This window comes from Staurois parvus, unplaced genomic scaffold (genome assembly GCF_062004578.1).
Source record: "Staurois parvus isolate SC_StPar_1 unplaced genomic scaffold, SC_StPar_1.0 ptg000018l, whole genome shotgun sequence".
NCBI lineage: Eukaryota > Metazoa > Chordata > Amphibia > Anura > Ranidae > Staurois > Staurois parvus.
In genome coordinates this window covers 22,862,925-22,885,509 of record NW_028317814.1, presented here as the reverse complement: position 1 = coordinate 22,885,509, position 22,585 = coordinate 22,862,925, and the positions used below count along the sequence as shown (strand labels likewise).

Below are 22,585 nucleotides of genomic sequence, written 5' to 3'. Positions count from 1 at the left end.
ACATCAGACATTCTTCCATCACATCAAAGGTCTCACTATGAAGGTTCCCCCCTTCACATCAGAGCCCCCCTTTACAACAAAGTTCCCACCATCACATCAGAAGTTTCCCATTATGTTATAGTTCCCCCCATCACATCAGAGTCTTTCCTTCAGGTCAGAGGCCCCTTTCACATCAGAGCCCTCCCCTATATTTTAGAGGCTCCTCTGTTCATGAGAGTGGACTTCTGTCTTCTCCTGTATGCCACCTGCCCTGGATCGGAGTCATGTGTAGCCAGTGGCGGACTGACAACTCATGGGACAACTCAACACAAAACTCAAAAAAGCCTATGAAATAGGTACCAGGGGCATCTCATGGGGCCCCCTACTGACTCTGGACCCTCGGGCAGTGCCTGAGTTTCCAAATGGTCAGTCCGCCCCTGTGCGTAGCCATGGTGTGGGTGATCTGCTCACCACCACCAGAGCAAAAAAATACATTGTATGCCCTGGCCTTAGAATGTCATTGGTTGTTATGGTGCTGGCAGCTGGCCCGCCACCATCATGGCAACTCATGACGCTGATCCAGAGCAAGATGGGTCTGATGCTCGTAGCATCATGCAAAAATTCAGACAGCGCCATGGTTTAGGAATACTACTCCAACCCATACAGGAGATTCAGAGTACCCCCTTATGTTGCATCTGTTCTAATCAGTTATATAGGAGGTAATATCATTGCTACAAATGAGAATAATATCAAATCAATGTATTGTTGCAGACTGGTTAAGTAACATGTATTATAATAAATGTGCTGCATTCACAGGAGAAGTGCACTGAATGGATTAGCCTTGAATGTCTCTATTATGTTTCCTGTATGTCCTATAACCTGGAGATCCATTAAACCGACCCTTTCAGAAAGAAAGGATAATGCAGTCCTGTGGAGAATAGAAGGCTCGCTATCGCCCTAGGCTATGGAAATGTCTTTTATGATGGAAAATGTGGAGTGAACACTGAGAGACCCAGCAAGCTGGGTTAGGGGAGTGTATGGACTGGGAATGTGCGGCCCTTGTAACCCCGACCCTGTGCTGATTCCAGTCAGCCTGGTGCCGAGGTTCAAGTTTCACTCTGGAGAATGAAAGTAGCCATATTTAGCATGAACTTGTACCGGCCACGAGGGAAGAGAAGGGAGGGGTGGAGGAAATAGCGGGGCTATAGAAAAAGACAGCAACCAATGTCTGAGAAGGAGAATTATCTGAGCTCTGCTGGAAAGGGACATCCATAGAAAGGCAATCTGCATTACCGTGCACTAAAATATACAGCAATTAGCCAGATTATTTGCCACCTGTTCCGCAGACGGGGTATGGCTTCTACAATTAGCTTGGTCAATGTAAAAGTGCATTATTGGGTGCTTTATATAGTCCTGAATAGCAGCAGGGGGGCACTTTAGGGTGATGGCTTATAAGTGTTAGCCTGCTATATTCCTGTCAGTAGCCGGCACATGACAGCGACGATACCACAAACACTCCAGATCGGCCATTCAGCCAAACGTATTGCGCTGCAGATCCAACAAATATGGGTTTGTTTCCCTACACTGGAGACAGTCCGAAGCATTCTTGCCTGTCTCTCCGGCTCTGTATTTAAAGGATTTCAAGTGGCGCAGTCTCCGCAACAAATTCTTGCATGGGGATACGTTTTTGCTAAGATTCGTTGGTACCATTAACTCCGCAGGGCCTTGCTCAAGGTAGACTCTTTCATTAGACCCTTGACAATGCAGTCCAGCACTTAGTTAGTTAATGATTTAGAAAAAAATGGCTTTTTCTGCTACTGTAAATCAAAGGTGGGTTCTTAACGATCAGATTAAGGGTGCCAGGGTTACAATAACATTTCTCTGTAGAAGGAGACGTGTTGTGACACAGCTGTGTAATAAACGTGTTCATGAGGTCAGTGCACCGCGCCACACGCAGAAAGAAATTCTGTCTGCTGTATATACATCTGTCTCTTCTATGAAACAAACCCTTTGTGATGGAGTTCTTCCTCGCCTTTATACACAACACTAACTTTAAAACAAAGCCAAATGTAGTCAGGCAGGACTGACCAAGCGTGGAGGTCGGCGGAATTTTTAAAAGTGTGGTCTTGTATAATAAATTGGTGGTGATTGCGAGTGCAGAAGAACGTAAAAGCAGATAGCATAAAAAGGTAACAGCTCAACACCTCAAAACTACAGTAAAAAATAATAAATATACAACGCTAGATTATTATTATTATACAGTGTTTATATAGCGGCAAAGGGTTTGCTCAGCGCTGTACATTAAAGTGGGGGACAGTACATGAGACAATACAGTCTAAGGTGCCTAACTCACATTCATACATACATATACAAGGGACAATTTAGACAGGATCCAATTAACCTACCAGCATGTCTTTGGAGTGTGGGAGGAAACCGGAAGAAACCCACGCAGGCACAGGGAGAACATGCAAACTCCAGGCAGGTGGTGCCGTGGTTGGGATTTGAAGCAATGACCCTAGTACTGCCAGGCAGAAGTGCTAACCATTTAGCCACTGTGCTATGACTTAATATTAGCCTTCTATAATTCCCTGTATGGCAGCGCTTCCATTGAGAGAGGGAGGACCAAGACTAGGGATTGTTCAAGTGTTCTGCAGTACAAATGAGCAAGCAAGGAACATTCTGACTGAAGTATAGTGCCAAGTGAGTAGAGAGGTGACCCATCATACTAATATCTAATCACGGACTGGAGGCAAAGAGGTGACCTACCTGCATTGCTAAACTTCAATAGACAAAAGTCAAATCAATGTTCATTTTTGACCATTGTAACGAGAAAATTTGAAGGCGCAGGATGGGAAATTTTTCTCAAATGAGCACATTTTAAACAATATCTGAAGTTTTTGCCTGGGAAATGCCATTCACTCCAAAATCAATTGTAAAAGCAAAGAAATTTTACTTTGTCCTTTCGAACGACATTCATCAAGCCATCAAGGGTATTTTTGCACACAAATCTACTCTAGTGTATGGCCAATAGAGATGAGGGAATCGAACATGACGAAGTGGAATTCGTTCCGAAGATTTGGAAAAATTCTATTCGTGGCTATAACGTGGCTGTCAGTTTATGTTTCTGTAACTGGAGTTTTGCTTAAGGACCGAATATTCAATGCTGCATAAGGCCACCTATGACAGCTTTGGTATGTATTATATTGAATTTATTTTTGTCTCCTGCTCAGGTCTTCCTCTCCAAAGATGACACAGCAGATGAAGGACCTCCAGCTGGCACAGACCAAGAAGCCACCAGGCCCCTCGTCGCCCAATGCTGCCAAGAGGCTGTACAGGAACCTGTCTGGGAAGTTCCGGGTGAACTACACATCGTTCGATGAAAGCAGCTTGGCGGCACGAAATGAAAAGGAGAGGCTGCGGAAATCATGCCTTGTATGTCACATAAGATGATATGCAGATAAGATGCTGATGCAAGAAGGTTGATTTATGAATGGGCAATGAGGGTGTCAATCGCTTTTAAATTCATTTTTACACAACTATAGATACATGCATACCAAAAATGTATTTCACACTATAAAACTGGTGAAGTCTGCAGAACAGTGAAGATTTTTTTCCAGTGAGGAAATAGGCAAACTGGAGATTGTATGTCAAGTCATAAACTTTTTTTGTCTGGTTTTTGGATAGGGAGGGCAGGGATGAGTCTTGCTGTTCAAGAGTTCCCCTTTCTGTCTTGTAAAATGTTGATCACTGGCCAATAGGTATCATAAGACCAGTATCAGGACAGGATCCAGCACCCATGGCAAGATTGTGAAATTGCACATGATGTAGAATTGATATACCACTCTGCACCCATTCCCAGCCCCCTTGCTCCAGCTGCCCATGGTTGGCACTGAGTGTGTGTGGCTAATCACCTGTTTCCTCGAAGCTAGAAGGTAATTTCACATGCACTGTGTGTTTTTCGTACCAGCTGTGGATAGATAAGGAGTAGAATAAAAAACAAGGCTTTTTGCCTTGACTTATGTTGGGACTGCGCTGGCCAAGGCCACCCAGTGAAGTCCCTACTTGCTTGGTGTGAACAGGCTCAGAGAGAAGAATTGTCTCAGGCAGCCAATGCTGCACCAGAGCAACCAATCAGATCTCCCTCTTCACTTTAAAAGAGCAAAATCTGGTTGCTAGTCATATATTAGAGCATGTGGTGGGGGCCCCCTAACTAATGTGCCCAGGGCGGCTGTCCCTCCTGCCCATCCCTTGTAAAGCCCTGCATAGGGCAATGAATTGCTAAAACAGGAACTACATGTGTCACCAGTCTGTTTGTGCAATGTGAACAATATGTGTATATCACATGACTGTATAGAATTAAAATATTTCAGCAGGTAAATGGCAAGCATATAATGTATGTTTTAAACTGTGTATCTAACTTTCAATCTGGTGTTTCACGTTTTTCAGGTTTACTCACATAAGCCTTTTATTGTAGTTTCAGGGGAATTCTGCACTCTTTGAAGCAGTGGAAATGCAAGATCTTGATCGGGTACAAGAATTACTGAAGCAATACAGTGTGGAGGAGCTGGATCTCAACACACCGAATAGCGAGGGTCTGCTTCCACTAGATATAGCGATCATGACCAACAATGCACCCATAGCGAAGACATTACTGCAGGCCGGAGCAAAGGAGAGCCCACACTGTGAGTAATGTGCACGGAAGGGATGCTCCATTACCGCTACAGAGTTCTCTATGATGGGTTGTTATGCTAATAGTAGTGTAGCTTTGGTTTAAACCACACAGTTTATAGTTTAATTTATAACCCATTATTTCTTTGCAGACAATACTACTTCAGTGTTCTCCACTTTGTCTCTTCACTGCCTCATAATTTATACCAATGGCAACATTATTACGAGGCCTGTTTTTATAGGGCCACAGAACATAAATAACAGGTTGGTTTATGTGTAAATGTTTCAGTTTCTTACAAGTGAAGATATTTAAATGAAAACTCGGGGCAAATTATTATTATTATTATACAGTATATAGCGCCAAAAGGTTTGCTCAGCGCTGTACATTATGGTGGGGGACAGTACATAAGACAATACAGTAACAAAACAATACACAAGGGGTTCGAGGGCCCTGCTCCTGGGAGCTTACAGTCTAGGAGGGAGGGGATGGTGGTACAGGAGGAAGTGGCTGTGGGGGATGGAGTGGTAGGAGGAGTGGAGGAGATCGGCTGTTAGGTGAGGGTGGGGTAGGCTTCCCTGAAGAGATGGGTTTTCAGGGTGCTGCTAAAGGTGAGGAGGGTAGCTGACAGTCTGATGGATTGGGGTAGTTAGTTCCAGAGGATGGGGGAAGTCCTGGAGAAGTCCTTCAGTTGGGCATGGGAGGAGGAGACCAGGGAGCTGGAAAGTAGGAGGTCTTGTGAGGAGCGAAGAGTACGGGTTGGGTGGTATTTGAGTATCAGGTCGGTGAGGTAGTTTGGGGCAGTGTTTTGAATGGCTTTGTATGTCAATGTTAGTAGTTTGAATTTAATGCGTTGGGCAATCGGGAGCCAGTGGAGGGAATTACAGAGGGGGGTGGCAGAAGCGGAGCGGTTGGTAAGGTGGATGAGTCTGGCCGCTGAGTTTAGGATAGACTGAAGCGGGGATAGCCTGTGTTGGGGTAGGCCGGTGAGAAGGGAGTTGCAGTAGTCCAGACATGAGATAATAAGGGAGTGAACGAGTTGTTTAGTAGTGTCTGGGGTTAGGAACGTACTTATTTTGGAGATGTTGCGGAGGTGGAGCCTGCATGAGTTTGCTAGCGATTGGACATGGGGTTGGAAGGACAGGTTTGAGTCTAGAGTGACACCTAGGACTTTGGCTTGCGGGGTGGGACTGATGGTGGTGTTGTTGGTTGTGATGGAGAGGATGGGGGGGGGGGGCGCGGGCTGGGGGGAAAATTAGGAGCTTGGTTTTGGAAAGGTTCAATTTGAGGAAATGGAACGACATCCAGTCTGATATGTCGTTCAGTAGGTGGGTGATATGGGCGGAGACTGAAGGGGTGAGGTGAGGGGTGGAGAGGTAAATTTGCGTGTCATCGGCGTAGAGGTGATAGTTGGAGCTGTAAGAGTGTATCAATTTGCCGAGGGAGGCAATAAATAATTATTGCTTGCATTGGAGCTGTGCCTGCACTGCAAGGGTTCTTAGCTTGTTTTGTATAGAGGAGAGGAGAAACCATTTTACTTACCTGATCCTCCACTCTCCTGGCAGTCAGCGCTCCCCCCATGATCTAGCTGTGGATTGTCCCTTGGCATCCTCATGTCTAGTGCAGGGCTATGGACCCTACTCTGGTCTTGATGATGCTAGGACCCTAGACCGGGGGAATGTGGGAAAGCAAAAAGCTGCATGGACAGGTTTAGCTGCAGGGAGGAGCTAAGCATCAGGTAAGTAAATCTTCCTTTATTTTTCTCTTAGATTGGATAATGGGGTATCACCAATCCTCTTGTACAGGTCCCAGGCCAGCAGGGGGGCCCATGCAGGGGGCCCTGGGTGGGCAGGGAGGGGGATCGACATGGCAGGGGCCAATTACTGGAACTGATCCCTTTTAGGGCTCTCTCTGCAGCAGCTGAAAGCTAGCTTCTGCTCCTCTCCCTCCCACTGGCTTTCAGCTGCTGCAGAGAGAGCTATACAGGGGATCAGTTCCAGTAATTGCGCCCCCCCCCCCCGGGTGCACCCATCACCCTCCCTGTGCACCATACTTTTCCCCCTGCTGCCCAGGTCCCTCTTTTTGTCCCCACCCCCACATTGCTGCCGACTTTCCTCCTCTCCCACCCACCAGCAGCTGCAAGAACACAATACTTCAGGATTGAGAGAGGGAGAAATGGCTGGTAAATATGTCACATTTACCAGCCCCTTCCTTTCCTGAATGAACACAATGAGTGGTATGTGCCGATCACTCACTGTGTTCATGCATAACTTACACAAACCTTTTTTTTGGGGGGGGGGGGGTATCTGGTTGGCTGTATGGGGCCCTGTGCTTTCTAACAGCAGCCCTGGTCCTAGGCATCAACAAGCAATTAGCTCTTGCAGTGTGGGCACCACCCCATTGCAAGGGATATTTTTTTGTTTGCCTGGAGTTGGACTTTAAAGCTAAACTCCAGTTTTGCATGTAGATATAGCATTAGGGCCTTGTACATATGGGCATTAAAAGAAGAGAACTGAATATTTTGCTAATTGATTCTGAAAATCTCCCTGGTGGGGGAGGAGGCCCCATCTGATGCAGTAGACCAGTAACATTGGTCTGCACTGTCAAAACATTGAAAACAGCATTGAATCCTTCCAACCAACTCAATCTAAATTAGTGGTGTTTAAAAGAGGTTGGTATTCTAACACATATGCTGTGGAGCTGTCCCTTAATTAAGCAACTATGGGAAAAAGTAGTTTCAAGTTCCATACATCCGCATGCAGGCAATCCCATTCATGTCTATTGAAATGCAGCAGCTGCACAGACAAAGCAGCTGGTTACAATTTGACAGCAGTGCAGGTGTGTGTCTCTGAAAATACACCGTCTGCATTTGGTGGCCAGGTACCCGTATGGCTGACAAATTAGGACAAGCGGCAGGGCTGCTGTTAGTAACCACAGGGCCACATACAGCCAACATGACAGGGCCCCACTCCCCCCCAAAAAACACAATTTACTAAGCTTTAGTTATGAACGACTACAGTGAATGATCGGTGCCAATCACTCACTGTATTCATTCTGGAAAGGAAGGGGCTGGTAAATGTGACATATTTACCGGACCTTTTCCCAGTCTCCATTCTGAAGGTGTGCTTGCACCTGCTGGTGGAAAGGAGAGGAGGGAAACACTGCGGGGTGGGGCAGAAAAGGGGGCCTGGGCAGCAGGAGGCAATTACAGGAACTGATCCCCTGTGCGGCTGTCTCTACAGCAGATGAAACCAGTGGGAGGGAGAGGAGAAGAAGCCCCACACAATGCTGATCACCCTCCCTGCCCACATCCGATTCACCTAGCTGCCTGAGCCCCCTGCTGGCCCAGGGCCACCTACAGGAAAACTGGTGGTATCCCCCTTATCCATGGCCTTGGCCAGTGACTTTGTCCATGCAGCAGCTATTTCCCAATTGTTATGAATAAGACTGCTTGTACGCAGATTTCACGGAACATCTGTGCATCCCATATGGGCAAAAATATCCCTTTGTGTGGGTGTATGGATAGGTATGCCCATGTGAATGAAGCCTTAGGGAATGGATAACCAAATATGCCATGTGATGAGGATGGAGGAACTGATTGTCCAACAACAAGACAGATACAATTCTTTTTGATCCAAAGTTAGTTACTGATGTACTCCTGCATTATTAAGTGATGTCTATCAAATACGGACCATACTATTTATATTGAATTCTGAAGATGTCCCCATTCCTCCTCTTTTTATTCTGTATCCCATGCTTTATTATATACTCCCAATAAAAATCAATTAACCTCCGTGGAGGTATTCTCAAGTGCAGTGCAGGGTAAAGTTTCAGTACCACAAGCGGTAACCCCGAGCTACACTTTGGCTTACCATGCTGCGCTGCTCCGGGATCCCTCAATCACTTACCTTGTCTTGCGCTCCCGCGATGTCCCTCCTGCAGTGTCCCCGGCAATGTAATCCGGTGGATGCCGGCATCTGTCATCTTTGTTCCGTCCCGTGCGAGCGTCGGGACATACGGGGGACAGAACGGCGGGAAATTTGAAAATGACAAAAAGTGACATTCACTAAAATCACATAGTAAAACATTACTGTGTCAAAGCATTTCACATACATTTTGTCCCGAGTGCTTTGTCCTGTGCCCTGCCTGCATTTTTACTGTTCTTTCTGCCTGGAAACTGAGAAACGTCCATGGCATCCAAAAAGCGTCCGTTTAGGTCAAAAGTGGTTTTAGACCAGCTAGAGAACAGCGATAGTAAATCAGAACCATTTGCAGAATTGAATGATAATGATTCGTGGGGAAATTCGTCATCAGACACTGAAAACGATTTTGCGACTTTGCTCAGTGATGTGCGAACTTGGCGTTATATTTCAAATTTCAGTGTTTTTGGTTTGATTATATTATTGAATTAAATTTATTATTATATTATTATTTTTTATGATTATTTATTAAATTATAATTTATGATTTCGTGTTTCAAGTTTTATCCTACCCGGGATGTTTACTAGACTCTTGTTCGGACAGATTTCAGTGAGTTATTCCTAAAAATTACAGGCCTACAATAAAAAAAAAACATATTTCCATGCAAAAAAATGTACCGCTTTGAGCACAGAAATATGGACATAATCATACCGCTAGGGAGATTAAGCAAAAAATAAACAAAACAAAAAACCTTACATTAACCCACCTAAACCTTTCGGTGGTCAAATCTCAGGTTGGAAAAGCTTTGACCCTTCTGGCTAGCGTCAGAGTTTGCTGATAAGCCCTGATTACATACCATCCTATCGGCCCATCACTTTGATGGGCAGCTTCACTATTCAGCAGGGATACCCAGGAGGCATGTAGGGGCAAGCAAGCTTTAGCAATGGCTTCACGAAGTGTCGAAATAGCCTGAGCTTTGTCCACGACTAGAAGCTTCGTGCACTTTATACCTGCAGCAGTTTTTCCCCTTCCTCCAGAGACAGGGTCTTTTTAAGATGCTTTATGTAATTTTATATGCTTTAGCTGTAGATGGAAAACTAAACTCATTTTCACAGAGCAACTGCTAAAAAAATCAGAAAACAGATGTTCTCACATCCCACTGTAATATAATTGTCAAACAAATTATTTTTCCATTAATTAAAGCAGAACCAATGCTGGTTAATGAGGATCTGGCAATCATGCTTTTTGGTTAGATTTCATTTCTCTTGCTGGAATGACTTGTGTTTCCTCTGTACTTCTCTATTGTCATCTTAAGCCGTAAACAGTGTGGATAGAAGAATCTCCACAGCCAGCTATTGTATTTAGCAGCTTGGCCCCTTTAACTACCTGAATACAATGGTGTTGTCCAACAGTGACTGCGTCTGATAGGGTACAATGACTGCTCAGACGATAATTTTCCACCTGTCTCAGTTGATTTTTAAATTGACTTCACCCAGTGCTTTCAGGGCCAACCATGGCTCATATGTTGGCAGATTCAGCACAAATCAGCTAATATTTGAGCCATCAATGGCCAGTCTTAGTTTTTATCACACCAGGAATGAGCTTTATACATAACAGTTTATACCATTTACCTGCCATATCTTACCCTTCCAGTTATGAGCTTGGAAAGCCGGTCGCTCCATCTGACCACACTGGTGCGGGAAGCTGAACAAAGAGTAAACGATCTCACTGCCCAAGTTGTTAACGAAGCTCCAAATGCAGATTGTTCGGAAAAAGAAAAGCAGCTGAAGTCTTGGGAGTGGCGATATCGGCTATACAAGCGCATGAAAGCGGGATTTGAGCATGCACGTAAGTCAGGTTCATTAAACACCGGCACTTGTCAAATTTTAATTGGCTTGTGCAACAGACATGCCTTGCAGAGCTCCAGTAAATCTTAATTAGTTCAGTGGGCAACTAAAAAACTGCAGTGTCCATATTCTTCTAGCAGTCTTGGATTTGATGTCTTTATTTTACATGAGTATATAGCAGCAGCTTATCACTTTCCAATTTACAAAGTCTGTTAGCATGCTGTCAGTCTATTGTCGCTACCACACTTGTCAGATCTTGACAGCACAGTCAACATCCTTTAAAGTCTATGGACACCCTAATATTGGAACGGTGTTGATTTTTATTGCCTGCTACCATGGTAAATAGAAAACATGCTGACAAACTGCTGCCATTGATGACCTTTCCTCTTCAATAGGTGCCATGCTTTTATGCCGATCCAGTCCCTACTTTCTGAGTCACTGTCCCATACCAGATCAGGAGTTCTAACTTCACTTTTTTTGTATCTCCTGGGCAAGGGCAGACTGACAACTGATGGGGCCCCCGGGCAATATGGGATCATTGGGCCCCTGTGTTCATGCCCAAATTCAAAAAAGCCTATGAAAAAGGTACCAGGGGCATCTCATGGGGCCCCCTACTGACCCACGGGCCCTGGGGCAGTGCCCGAGTTTCCAAATGGTCAGTCCGTTCCTGCTCCTGGGGACTCTGGTGATGAGAATTCTATGCTTGAGTTTCTGGGCAAATCTGTCAGGGACATTACAAGAGGGCCCCACTCTCCGCACTGGATATTTGGTTTATTTTTTATTATCTAGATCACAGGTGTCAAACACAAGGCCCGAGAGCCAAATCTGGCCCTCCAGGTCATTTCATGTGGCCCTCAAACCTCTCCTGCAGCTGTGACACTCCCTGGTCTCCACCTTGTCTCAGCAGTCAACAGATGAGAGGAGGACAGATCTCCTTCGCCAGATCCTGCTCTTCTCCATGCAGCCACAGGGAGTCTCATTTCTGCAATCCCTCACCCTTGGTCTCAGCAATTGGCAGCAGAGAGAAGGACAGAACTCATCCTACAGATCCTGCACATCTCTCTGCAGCCACAGCACCCCCTTTTCTCCACTTCCCCAGCAGACTTCAGCAGCTGACTCCAGCCCTCCTTTTGTCCTCCTCCAGACCCTGCACTTTTTGCTTCCCAGCTCCACCTCCAGCTTCTTCCCGGCAGCTGCACAAGGTAAGGGGGGTGCTCTGTGATGTAAGGTGGGGTGCTCTGGACATCTAGTCTTACAGATACAACCGGCCCTTTGAGGGCAATCATAATGCTGATTCGGCCCTCCATGAAATTGAGCTTGACACCCCTGATCTAGATTATAACAGAAGAAGAAGGAACATAAAAGACGGGTGTGAACAACCTAACGCCAAAATGTGCAGGAATACAGGAGCCAGGAACTATAAAAGAACGATCTCATGACTGAAGTCCCCTAAAGCTAAAAAAAAGAAACAGTGGTTGACTTAGCTCATCAGGTTCCACCTGTAACTGAAATATCAGTTTTGTACAGAGCAACCATTTAAGAAAGTTTTCTCTTTAGATTGGATCATAACTGTCTATAGTATAAGAAATCTTGGTCTGTGATGCAATATAACTGAGCTTTTCTACTCACACTGGCAATTTGTTCTGCTCCATCCTGCAGGGGTTCCGGATCCTCCCACCAATGTTCGACTAGCGGTAACCAGCAGTACCACGCTGCAAGTGACATTCCAGGAGCCATTGAGTGTCAACTCTGCTGTTGTCACAAAATACAAAGGTAGCTGTTCCATGCAGTAAAAGTGCTTATGTTCTCCCAAGCTTTCATTTCTGTAAGAGTATTAGGCTAGATTCACACATTTGCAGTCTGTTGCACGCATATTAATGTGTGCTGTTCCCAGCATTAATGTTCAGTGCGATAAGGTAGTGGTAAGGCAGGCCTTTTAATGCATCTTCAGCTTTCTGTTTTCCATCACAGCACAATAGATGGTTCACATCTTTCCATAGTAGTATGCTGAAATGCAGGTCCCTTGCTGTGTCTGATGGAGTGTCAATTAAAATTAATTGCAGGGCAACACACCATAGTTTGAAATCAATGGGCTGCCAAAGCACAAAAAGATCCCAAACATCAGACATGTTAGAAAATTTCTAATGCAGTGCACCAGGGGCGGACTGACAACTCATGGAGTCCCTGGGCAATAGGAGATTATGGGGCTCCTGTGTGCTCACTGTGACGGGAGTTACTTTGGGTGGGGGGCCCATGGAATGCAGCTCACTTTGGAGGGGTGGGGAGACCCCTGTCTCAGCTCCCCATATCCCTCTTATGTGTAAGTCACCCTGTGCCTGTTAGGGGTGCAGGGTGAAATGTCCTGTTATTGTGTAGACATGTATAGGTGGGGGTTGTTCATTGTTTAATGCCATGTGGTGGTATCCCATTGTTCTATTGTGTGTCTTGCTTGGGAGCAAACTATTATGGGATGTATATGTTTGTGTATTGGCTTGGTGGGGGGTGTCTGCTGATGTGTTTCTTGTTGCTAGATTTGGTTTGCCCCACCTTGTGTCCTTATGCAGGGAGGGGAGAATTGTTCCCTTGAATGTATATATCTTGTATCTGTGTTAAAATAAAGCAGTCTTTTTCCTGGTTTATTTCAAGAGTGGTGTCCGTGGATTTGTGTTCAGACAGGGAAGCAGGAGTCTAACGGAAATACCCTAGTGCCGTCGGGGTCCGGTTCCGTTACACTCACCCACACTCAAACCACACCCAAAAAAAGGTACTAGGGGCATCTGATGGTGCCCCCTACTGACTCTAGGCCCTCAGGCAATGCCCGAGTGCCCGAATGATCAGTCTGCCCCTGCAGTGCACTATGGTGCATTGCTGTCATTAGGACACGCAGCAGCACGTGCATTGCCTTCGTGAGTTGGGGTGCCATTCAGAGTGAACGGTACTGCAATGCAGCAACGATTGTAACATTCCCGCAATGCAAGGATGTAAGCGGGCCATTAATGTTTGTGATTAAAACAAATGCTAAGGGTCTTCCTGAATTCATTATTTTCATAACATATACCTGTCCTAATCTTTTCTCATAATGCAGGTTTACAGCTGTATAGTAAATTTAACTTCTACTCTTTGCTATTGCTTTTGTCAGATTTTATTGATAACAGTTAGTTACTAATTTGGCACAGCTGTAAATATGTAATATAGAAATAATTGCACACTGTGGAGTCTATACATGTCTCTTTTGTCCAGAATGGCCTCCGGATTAATGAAGGAAAAGACCCATTAGAAATGTATCCTTGGTCCCATTTCCTTTTATAGATTTTGTATTATGTAATGCACTATATGTTTCTTTGCAGTGGAATGGAGCTTATCATCTTCATTCTCTCCAAATGTGGGAGAGGTGGTTATCGAGAAGCTGAGAAACTTGCAGTTTAACATCAGAGGTCTTGTTTCAGTAAGTAACCCATTGCTTATTTACAGTATGATGGTAGATGCAAAGGAGCTAACTGACTATGGGACTAGTCTTACCCTGATCTTTGTTACTTCATTCACTATATCTGGTCTCCTAGGACCCTGCATTCACTATATCTGGTCTCCCCAGACCCTGCATTCACTATATCTGGTCTCCCCGGACCCTGCATTCGCTATATCTGGTCTCCCTGGACCCTGCATTCACTATATCTGGTCTCCCCGGACCCTGCATTCGCTATATCTGGTCTCCCTGGACCCCGCATCCACTATATCTGGTCTCCCCGGACCCTGCATTCACTATATCTGGTCTCCCCGGACCCTGCATTCGCTATATCTGGTCTCCCTGGACCCTGCATTCACTATATCTGGTCTCCCCGGACCCTGCATTCGCTATATCTGGTCTCCCTGGACCCCGCATCCACTATATCTGGTCTCCCCGGACCCTGCATTCACTATATCTGGTCTCCCCAGACCCTGCATTCACTGTATCTGGTCTCCCCGGACCCTTCATTCACTATATCTGGTCTCCCCAGACCCTGCATTCACTATATCTGGTCTCCCCGGACCCTGCATTCACTATATCTGGTCTCCCACAGTACACAGAACATGGAAATGCAATTATTTTAGAAAATATAAACTGCTAAATACCTTTTCTCATCAGCAGTATATAGCAGTCTTGTGACTTCTTTCAGTGTCCAGCTGAGCACTGGTTAAAGCTTGTTAGAGGAGTTTTCATTCTCCTGTAGGGGGATGGAGGATCCCTCACCCTCTGTCTGGACAGTGCCGATCACATGCACTCTCCCAAGCAAAAAAACACTCTCTAGTAATACACACCAAACTGAGCATGTGCAGAGTGACTCCAAACCTCTGTTCTATCAGGAGATATTTAGGGGACAATGAATGAAGGGGAGGATCAGAGAAGACAGGATCAAACATCCTTTTTACACAATGTACAGTATTAACCCCTTAGGTTCCACAGTGAGTATAACAAGCATGCTTTACTGCATTTACAGACTGATTTTACACTTGTGGGTTTAGTAACTTTTTGTAAGAAGTCACTTGGAATGAAGATTTGTTCATTTTTGAATTTGTCACGTTTGGACTGATCAATTTTTTTTTTTTTTATTTATTGCAATGGTCACTTATTATTTGGATATAATTTGTTTCACGCTAACACAAAGGACTTTATCACTAATGTATACTTTTTGAAAGATAATTGTTTTATTACATGTTATAATAGATTTAGGAGCGCGGCACTATTGTTTGTAATTACACTTGTGGGTTTAGTAACACTTTAACTTCAAGTGCCCTCTCAGGTTCAGAAGAGATGTTATAAAAACTGGATTTTGCCCTAAATGTTATAGGATGTTTGAAGTGAACAAGGACAAGGATGCAAGTTACTCTTTTAGTAAATTAGCCGCAAAACCAAGTTAGCTGTCATTTTTTACTAAAAGTGATGTAATTCTTTTTCCATGTCTTTGTTACAGCCATAATTGAGCTTAAAGTAGACCTATAATCTAAATTCAGTGTTACCCAGTTAAAGATCTATGGTATATGGCCAAACATTTATATACCATCAATCCTAAAAGAGCTTGAGCATGGACAACCCATTTCAAATCCATATGCATTAATATGGCATTAACCCTCTTCCTTTGTGGCTTTTACCCCGTCCACTCTTACGGTAAGGCTTTCCACAAGATTTTGGAGTGTATCTAGGGAAATGTGTGCCCATGGAAATGTGTGCCCATTCAGGCAAAACAGCATTTGTGAGGTCAGGTAGCGATGTTGAATGAAAAGACCAAAGCTCTGTGCAGGACACTTGAGTTCCTCCACACCAAACTCTTCAAACCATGTCTTTATGAAGTAGGTTTGTAGACAGGAGCACAGTCACGCTGGAAGAGAAAATGACTTCAACAAACTGTAGTAACCATGTTGGAAGCGTAAAATTGTCTGCACTATGTGTACCCTTCACTGGATATACAGTAACCATAATTTGTAGGGGGGTCACATGCTTTTGGCCTTGTGGTAGGTGTGATGGATCTACAGGCCCTCTTGCTATGAGCGTGTTCCTTTCACAGCCGAAATCCAGATCTGTAAGCTGAAGTCTCCTCACATCAATCATTCACTGTAACAATTTGTGGTTGATTAAAATTGTTGTGGCTGTCAATGAATCTTACACAAAGCCCTTTTGTAGAGGATTATCTACCCTTAATGTTTGCTTTGATGACAACTCAAAAATTTTGGATTTTCCCTCACTTTTTGGTAAGGCAAAAAGCCACCACGGGAGCAGCACTTTCTGTACCACAAAGTAGCATTTCTTTTCCTTTGTTCTCTTGGACACAATCATTTGAAAATGAACATTTTATTGAAGTTTTTTTGTTGAGTTGGCAAGAGTTAAGCTGGCCATAGATGGATTGAATCTTGGCTGGTTCAGTAAGGACCTACCGAGAATCAATCCATCTATGGGCAGGCTGGTTGTACCCAAGTTGATCCATCAATCAAATTGGGGACAACCAACCTGTCAGATTTTTTAAATGTGATTACTGCTGGAGGCTATAGCAATAAAGCTGCAGGAGTGATTCTCCTGTGTTGTGTTGATGGGGGAAATCAAGCAATTTTCTTTCTTTTCATCTCTGGTGGAAGGAAAGAAAATCACATAATTATGGCCTGCTTTAAAAACTCCGTTTTTTATTGTCATCTCCTACCTTATAGATTTCACCTAACTTCTTATCAATATGATAGCCCAGTGACAGCAAGGCAAGAACTGTGATAGGAATACATAAACATTAATAATAACCTGACCAAGCTTCTAAGACCAAGACCAAGAAGAACTTCCTCTCTGTCCTGGAAATGAGGGGAAACCCATCCAATGAGGTCACAGACAGCAGAAAAAGTTGGTAGACATTCTATCCATATCTTGGTCTGTCCAAAAACTAAAAAGAAAAAAAAGATTTGGGCTGCAGTTGGGCTTTAATTAGGTTTCCTCAGTGCTTTACCTACATTTAGCCAAGGAGCCTAATTCCTACACTTCAATAATTAAAGGGTTGAGTTGGCAGCTTTTCCAATGATGCCATTTCTAAACTTTGAGCAGAGATACTGGACCCCAGTCATTTATTCACCCCAGTGTAATAGGTCAATGAGAGTGTCAAATGAAAAATCCAAATTCTTTTCTGTTCTACTGGTTACAACAAGCAAGGCAAAGGGCAGCCAGTGCGTTTCAGGGGTCACACAATCCCTCTTCACTCCAGTCCAGTTGTGTGAACTTGGCTCATAGCTCTGTACTACATCAGAGAGCAAAGGACCTTTATTTCTAGACAGAGAGCTGACACTGTGTGTGGTGTTAGGGTACTGGTGACAATGCACTGTAAACAGTACATTGCACTTTTCTTTTTTTTTACAAACTTTATTGAAATGTGCCAAAGTTTCATCAGAGTGTTACTAAACCCACAACAGTAAAATCAGTCTGTATATGCAGTAAAGCATGCTTATTATACTCACTGTGGAACCTAAGGGGTTAATCCTCTGCATTGTGTAAAAAAAAAAAAAAAAGATGTTTGATCCTCTCTTCTCTGATCCTCCCCTACTTCTACTGTCCCTAATCCGTTTGCTGACAGCACAGAGCCTTGTGGGCAAGCTGCACGTGCTCAGTTTGGTGTATATTGCTATATTGCTAGTTTTTTCTTGGGAGAGTGCATGTGATCAGCACAGGGCCAATTAGTGCTGTTCAGAAAGAGTCAGAGGTCATGCAGCCTCATAGGACAATCAGGGGAGAATGAAAACTCCTCCTACAAGTTGTAACCAGTGCTCTGCTGGACACTGACAGAAGTTACAAGGCTGCTCTAACTGCTGATGAGAAAAGATATTTAGCAGTTTATGTTTACTAAAATAATTTTATTTCTATGTTCTGTGTACTGTGGGAGACCAGATATAGTGACTGCAGGGTCCTGAGTTTAGTAATACTGTAAGTTCTATTGGCCACAACATGGTGCAATGTGGTGGGTTGTGTCTCAGCACACTTAACTGTTCTCCCTGTGCTTGCGTGGGTTTCCTCTCACACTCCTAAGACATGCTGGTAGGTTAATTGGATCCTGCCTAAATTGTCCCTATTATGTGTATGAATGTGAGTGCGGGGCCTTAGATTGTACGCCCCTTGACTGATGTGAATGTACAATATATATGTAAAGCACTGCGTAAATTGACGGCGCTATATAAGTACCTGAAATAAATAAATTAACTGAAAAAAGTACTACCTGCCATCAACTGGCATAATAAGAAACAAGGCTTTTTGCCTTGACTTATGTTGGGATTGCGCTGGCCAAGGCCACCCAGTGAAGTCCATACTTGCTTGGTGTGAACAGGCTCAGAGAGAAGAATTGTCTCAGGCAGCCAAAGCTGCATCAGAGCAACCAATCAGATCTCCCTCTTCCCTTTAAAAGAGCAAAATCAAGAATCTAATTGGTTGCTGTGGGCCAACACAAGCTGAGAAAACGCTTTTCTCTGCCACTTTGATGAAGCCAATTATTTTTTTTAGAATAACCTACCAACAGAGGTGAAACCTCAAGACACACTGCTACCTCTTTCTCACACAGCCATGTGTGAAACAATGGGTAAAGTTGGTCAGGAAAGAACTCTTTTTTATAGATTATGTAGTTAGGGGGCTCTGGGGCTTCCCCTAGGTCATAATCATTATGCTGACTGTAACAGACAACGGCATATTCTTACCAGAGCCGTCCTGTCTGCCTGTGCAGTCATTCTGAAGTGCAGACAGTGGCGTAGCAGATGGGCTGTAGACGATGCAGCAGGTGAATGCTGATTTACAAGTCTTTGATATGTTCCCTGGCATGGGAAACAATTACAAGGCTCTCAATGACATCTCAAGCAGCCCAGCTCATTTAGAGACAGCGCAACATCAGTGTAATTTCAGAAACTCTTCTCTTTAATTCAGTGAGTCATCCACAGTAATAGTTTAAAGGGGCAATCTCCCACCATGACTTTCTTGATTTGGAGCCCTTTTCACATTTACCGCTTTACTGGCACCCCTTCCCCCCCACACACCCAGCATCCCAACCCTTGTAATAAATCAGAACTTGGCCATACGCCACCTACACAGATCAAAACCCTCTCACCAACTCCATAGCTAATTGGAGAACAGGAGCTGGGACTCCACTCAGTCACCTTTTCCATCTCCAGGGCTCAACCCCTGCAGCTAACAAGGTCACAGGCTGTTTGGGGGTAGAGAGCGGAGTTGTTTTATCTCTCTGAGAACTGCATGACAGCTGTCTTCGTATTGTCATCATCACCCTCTTCCAGAGCTGCCCCAAACTTCCAGCCATAATGTGATATCATTTTTACCCCAGAACCATTCCACATCTTATAGACTGAGCTATGTGAGTTTCACAGGCAAGCGGAGTCCATGGGTGAAATGAGTATAAATAGGGAATTTGCACATCTATAAATAATTATCAAAAAGAAAAAGTTGAACAATGAAATGTCTCACCACGTTATTAAAAAGGGAAATTTTACTAAATGTCAATATACAATCCAAAAGCTGTCTCCCAACTTCTATTGTATAAGAGTTGACAGTTTGGGAACACAGCAAAAGTTTTTTTTCTTGCCAGGATTGCAAAAGACAGGATGACGGGGAAAACAATATCATGGAGAATAAATATCACTTTATTACCATTTGGAGTACTTAGTGATTTTGGTCAACCATTTTTTGCATATAAAAACATTCTTTTGTGTTTATGTGAGCATTCAGTGCAATACAGTACAAACACACATTTTTTTCCGACTCCACAGGGTAGAAGGTGTGGCCTGCCTTTGGTTAAAGGGGAATTCCTTGTAATAGATGTTGTTTTCCAACATTTGATTATTAAATGTGATGTCTGCATTTGTTAGGACACATCTACATTTTATCTGAAATAGCAGCAAATGATGTAACTGTATTTAAGTGATGTAAGTGACACTGACTGTGGCATAATTGTTGACTTGTGGTTGCAACATGTCAGAAACTGCTGACCCCCTAAGATTTTCATACAGAGCCTTTAAAGCAATTGTCAAATTAAGAAGTGCAGGGGACCTCAGCTGCAGCCCTTGACTTCACCAAAGGGCCACACATAATTATTATACAGGATTGATATAGCACCAACAGTTTGTGCAGCTCTTTAAGTGCTTTAATGCTCAGTACATGTAATGCTACTGACACTGCAGACATACTAGAGCAGTTGTTCTTGGCCACTGGACCATGGCCCACTGCAGGGCCACAGCCTTCCTTCTCCTGTGCCTCCAGCCAGCTGCAGATCCCTTAACCTCCCATAGTGCCCCCAATCCTCCCTAAGAGCCCCCAGCCTCCACAGTGCCACGCAGCCTCCAAGAATGCCCCCTAGTGTGATGCAGAGCCTCCAGCCTTATTAAGGGCCTCTGACAGTGTCCCACAGTGCCCAAAGCATTTCAATACATGCTTTGCACTCCCATACTTTTATTGCGTAGAAAGTAGAAGATTTGTTTTTATTATTGTTGGGACATGAAAGGTATTGAGACCGGGCCTAGGTCTCAAAAAAAGGTTGAGAACCACTGTAGTAACTAGAGGCAATGAGAATCGGAGACTATGGACATGCTAAAGGTTTGGTTGGAAATTGGTGATATGTTGTAGAGGACAGTGTGAGACTGGGGACATGTTACATGAGACTAGTAGAGATCACTGTTGCTATCAATGCTATTACTCCGATCCAAATCAGTGTTCCCCTACCCTCTACAATTTGATGGATCCAAGGGTCATACAATAAGAACCAAAGGAGTACATGTGGCCCTTGCACTACAGGTTAAGGACCAGGGCTCTTACAGAGAATAGTGCAAAAGAAAAAAAGAACATTGAGTGTGTGACAGTTCTATAGGGAAACCCCTTGTTAATAAGAGATGTCGGAGTATAATAGCCGGACTGATTCAAGTTAGGGTGTATTTGTTAGCATTTCTGTAATGCATCTCTGCAATACTAGCACATTTCCCCATCCTTTATCCCTTTAAAAAGAGGGGAAGTACAAAAAGTACCTGCTGATACTGCCTGAAATCCAGTGAGCTGCTGCCTTCTGGGGTGACAGCCATGGATCTGCTGCACTGAAACCCCAAGCAGAGTTGTCAGCCCTGTTTCAGTTCTCCACTGCTGAACTGTGGAAATCAGATGTTAGCAGGGGTTAGGTTCCCTTTTAGGGTGACCCTGGCCTGTTCTATTTTGTGTGGGCTGGGCTCCTTTACCTAGGAGAAGATAGAAAAGGGGAGGCAGGAGATGTAGAGGTTGCTGGTGGGAAGAAAGATGATTGAAGTTCCTCAAGATCTAGTAGTGAGTTGCCTTGATAGTTTTTTCCTTGGTGGGCCCTGTTCGCTTCACGTGTACCTTCAGGGTATGGAGATCTGAGGATAAAGAGTAGACTTCACAATATTGACTCTATATGTAGTATATGTTTATATACTATCTGGAAGATGTTCTCTGAGGCTGAACTGTGTTATGCCTTTCCTAAAATAGTAAAACTTTGGAAATACAGGATCCAGCTTGACAATCTTTAATGTAAAGAAGGGTTGGATTCCCTTTGCAGAACCTTGGGCCTGGGGAACATGTGTGGAGACTAAATGGAAAAGGGTGGTTTGCAGGTACATTTTGGTCATGCCTAGAGATGAGTTTGGGAAAGGGTGGTAGGGGGATAAATTTTGGTCATGCCTAGAGATAAGTTTAGGAAAGGGTGGTAGGGGGATACATTTTGTTTATACCTAGAGATGAGTTTGGGAAAGGGTGGCAGTGGGGTAAATTTGGGTCATGCCTTAAAGATCAGTTTCAACAGGAACCTCTATGCAGAGGAACATCTCTGAATGCATACTATGCTGAATCAGCTGGGCTGGGTACGGGACAGTGATGACCCAATGGGCACACACCATGGACCACCACAACTGGAATACTGAATTTGGGCAAACTTTACCTGGTCTAATGATTCCTCATCTCTTTTAAATTTGCCTGGAGTTCATCTTTAAAGTGGAACTACACTACATTTGAGCACCACAAAGCAAATGCTATTTCATTCATTTTCAATATTCAAAGCACACTCCCCTAACCATCCATGTCTCTATGCTTTATTTTGCTGAAAAATCACTTTGTAATATACTCCCCTAGCATTTCTGACCATGGCCATCTTAGGGCACATGATTCATGTAACATTTACTTCCTGGAATCCATTTGCCTGTAGCTCAGGCATACAGACAGGAGGGTGTACTTAGTTGAGAAAACTCCTTCTCCCATCCAGAAGATGCCTGGGATCTATGGCATCATTTGCCTAAGCAGGAAATCAGGAATTGACTGAAGAAACATAAAAAAAAAATAGTTTAAACAAGTAAATATGATATACTTTCTTATCTATTTACTACAACTAGCAGCATAAGGATTAAAAATAGTAAATGCTGATTGAGAGAGTGAAGTTCTGCTTTAACCATTTGCCGCCTGGCCTATATCCATTTGGCGGCCACAAAAATGCTGCAGCTTTCTGGGGTATACGCCATTTGGCGTCCTAACGCACATGCGCAGTTCGCGCGGTTGCAGAGCCGCGCAGCGGCGCGATCTGTCACCGGCCATGTACCTCGGACACGGCCAATGACAGATCTGAGTACCGGCCCCCGTTGCCTGTACCATGTGACCTGCTGTGACCAATCACAGCAGGTCACATGACAGT

At 44.2% G+C, this 22,585-nt stretch overlaps 1 protein-coding gene across 4 annotated transcripts in view; it reads left to right on the top strand.

The window, feature by feature from the left end:
* LOC149473188 (ankyrin repeat and fibronectin type-III domain-containing protein 1-like) overlaps positions 1 to 22,585 on the top strand; it is a 455,911-nt gene that overhangs the window by 349,812 nt on the left and 83,514 nt on the right. For all 4 annotated transcript variants that reach the window (XM_089683050.1, XM_089683059.1, XM_089683065.1 and 1 more), the window contains 5 exons: positions 3,210 to 3,411; positions 4,454 to 4,661; positions 10,219 to 10,413; positions 12,072 to 12,185; positions 13,760 to 13,857. In XM_089683050.1, coding sequence (XP_089539176.1) covers positions 3,210 to 3,411; positions 4,454 to 4,661; positions 10,219 to 10,413; positions 12,072 to 12,185; positions 13,760 to 13,857 — 817 coding nt within the window. The remainder of the gene's footprint in view (positions 1 to 3,209; positions 3,412 to 4,453; positions 4,662 to 10,218; positions 10,414 to 12,071; positions 12,186 to 13,759; positions 13,858 to 22,585) is intronic.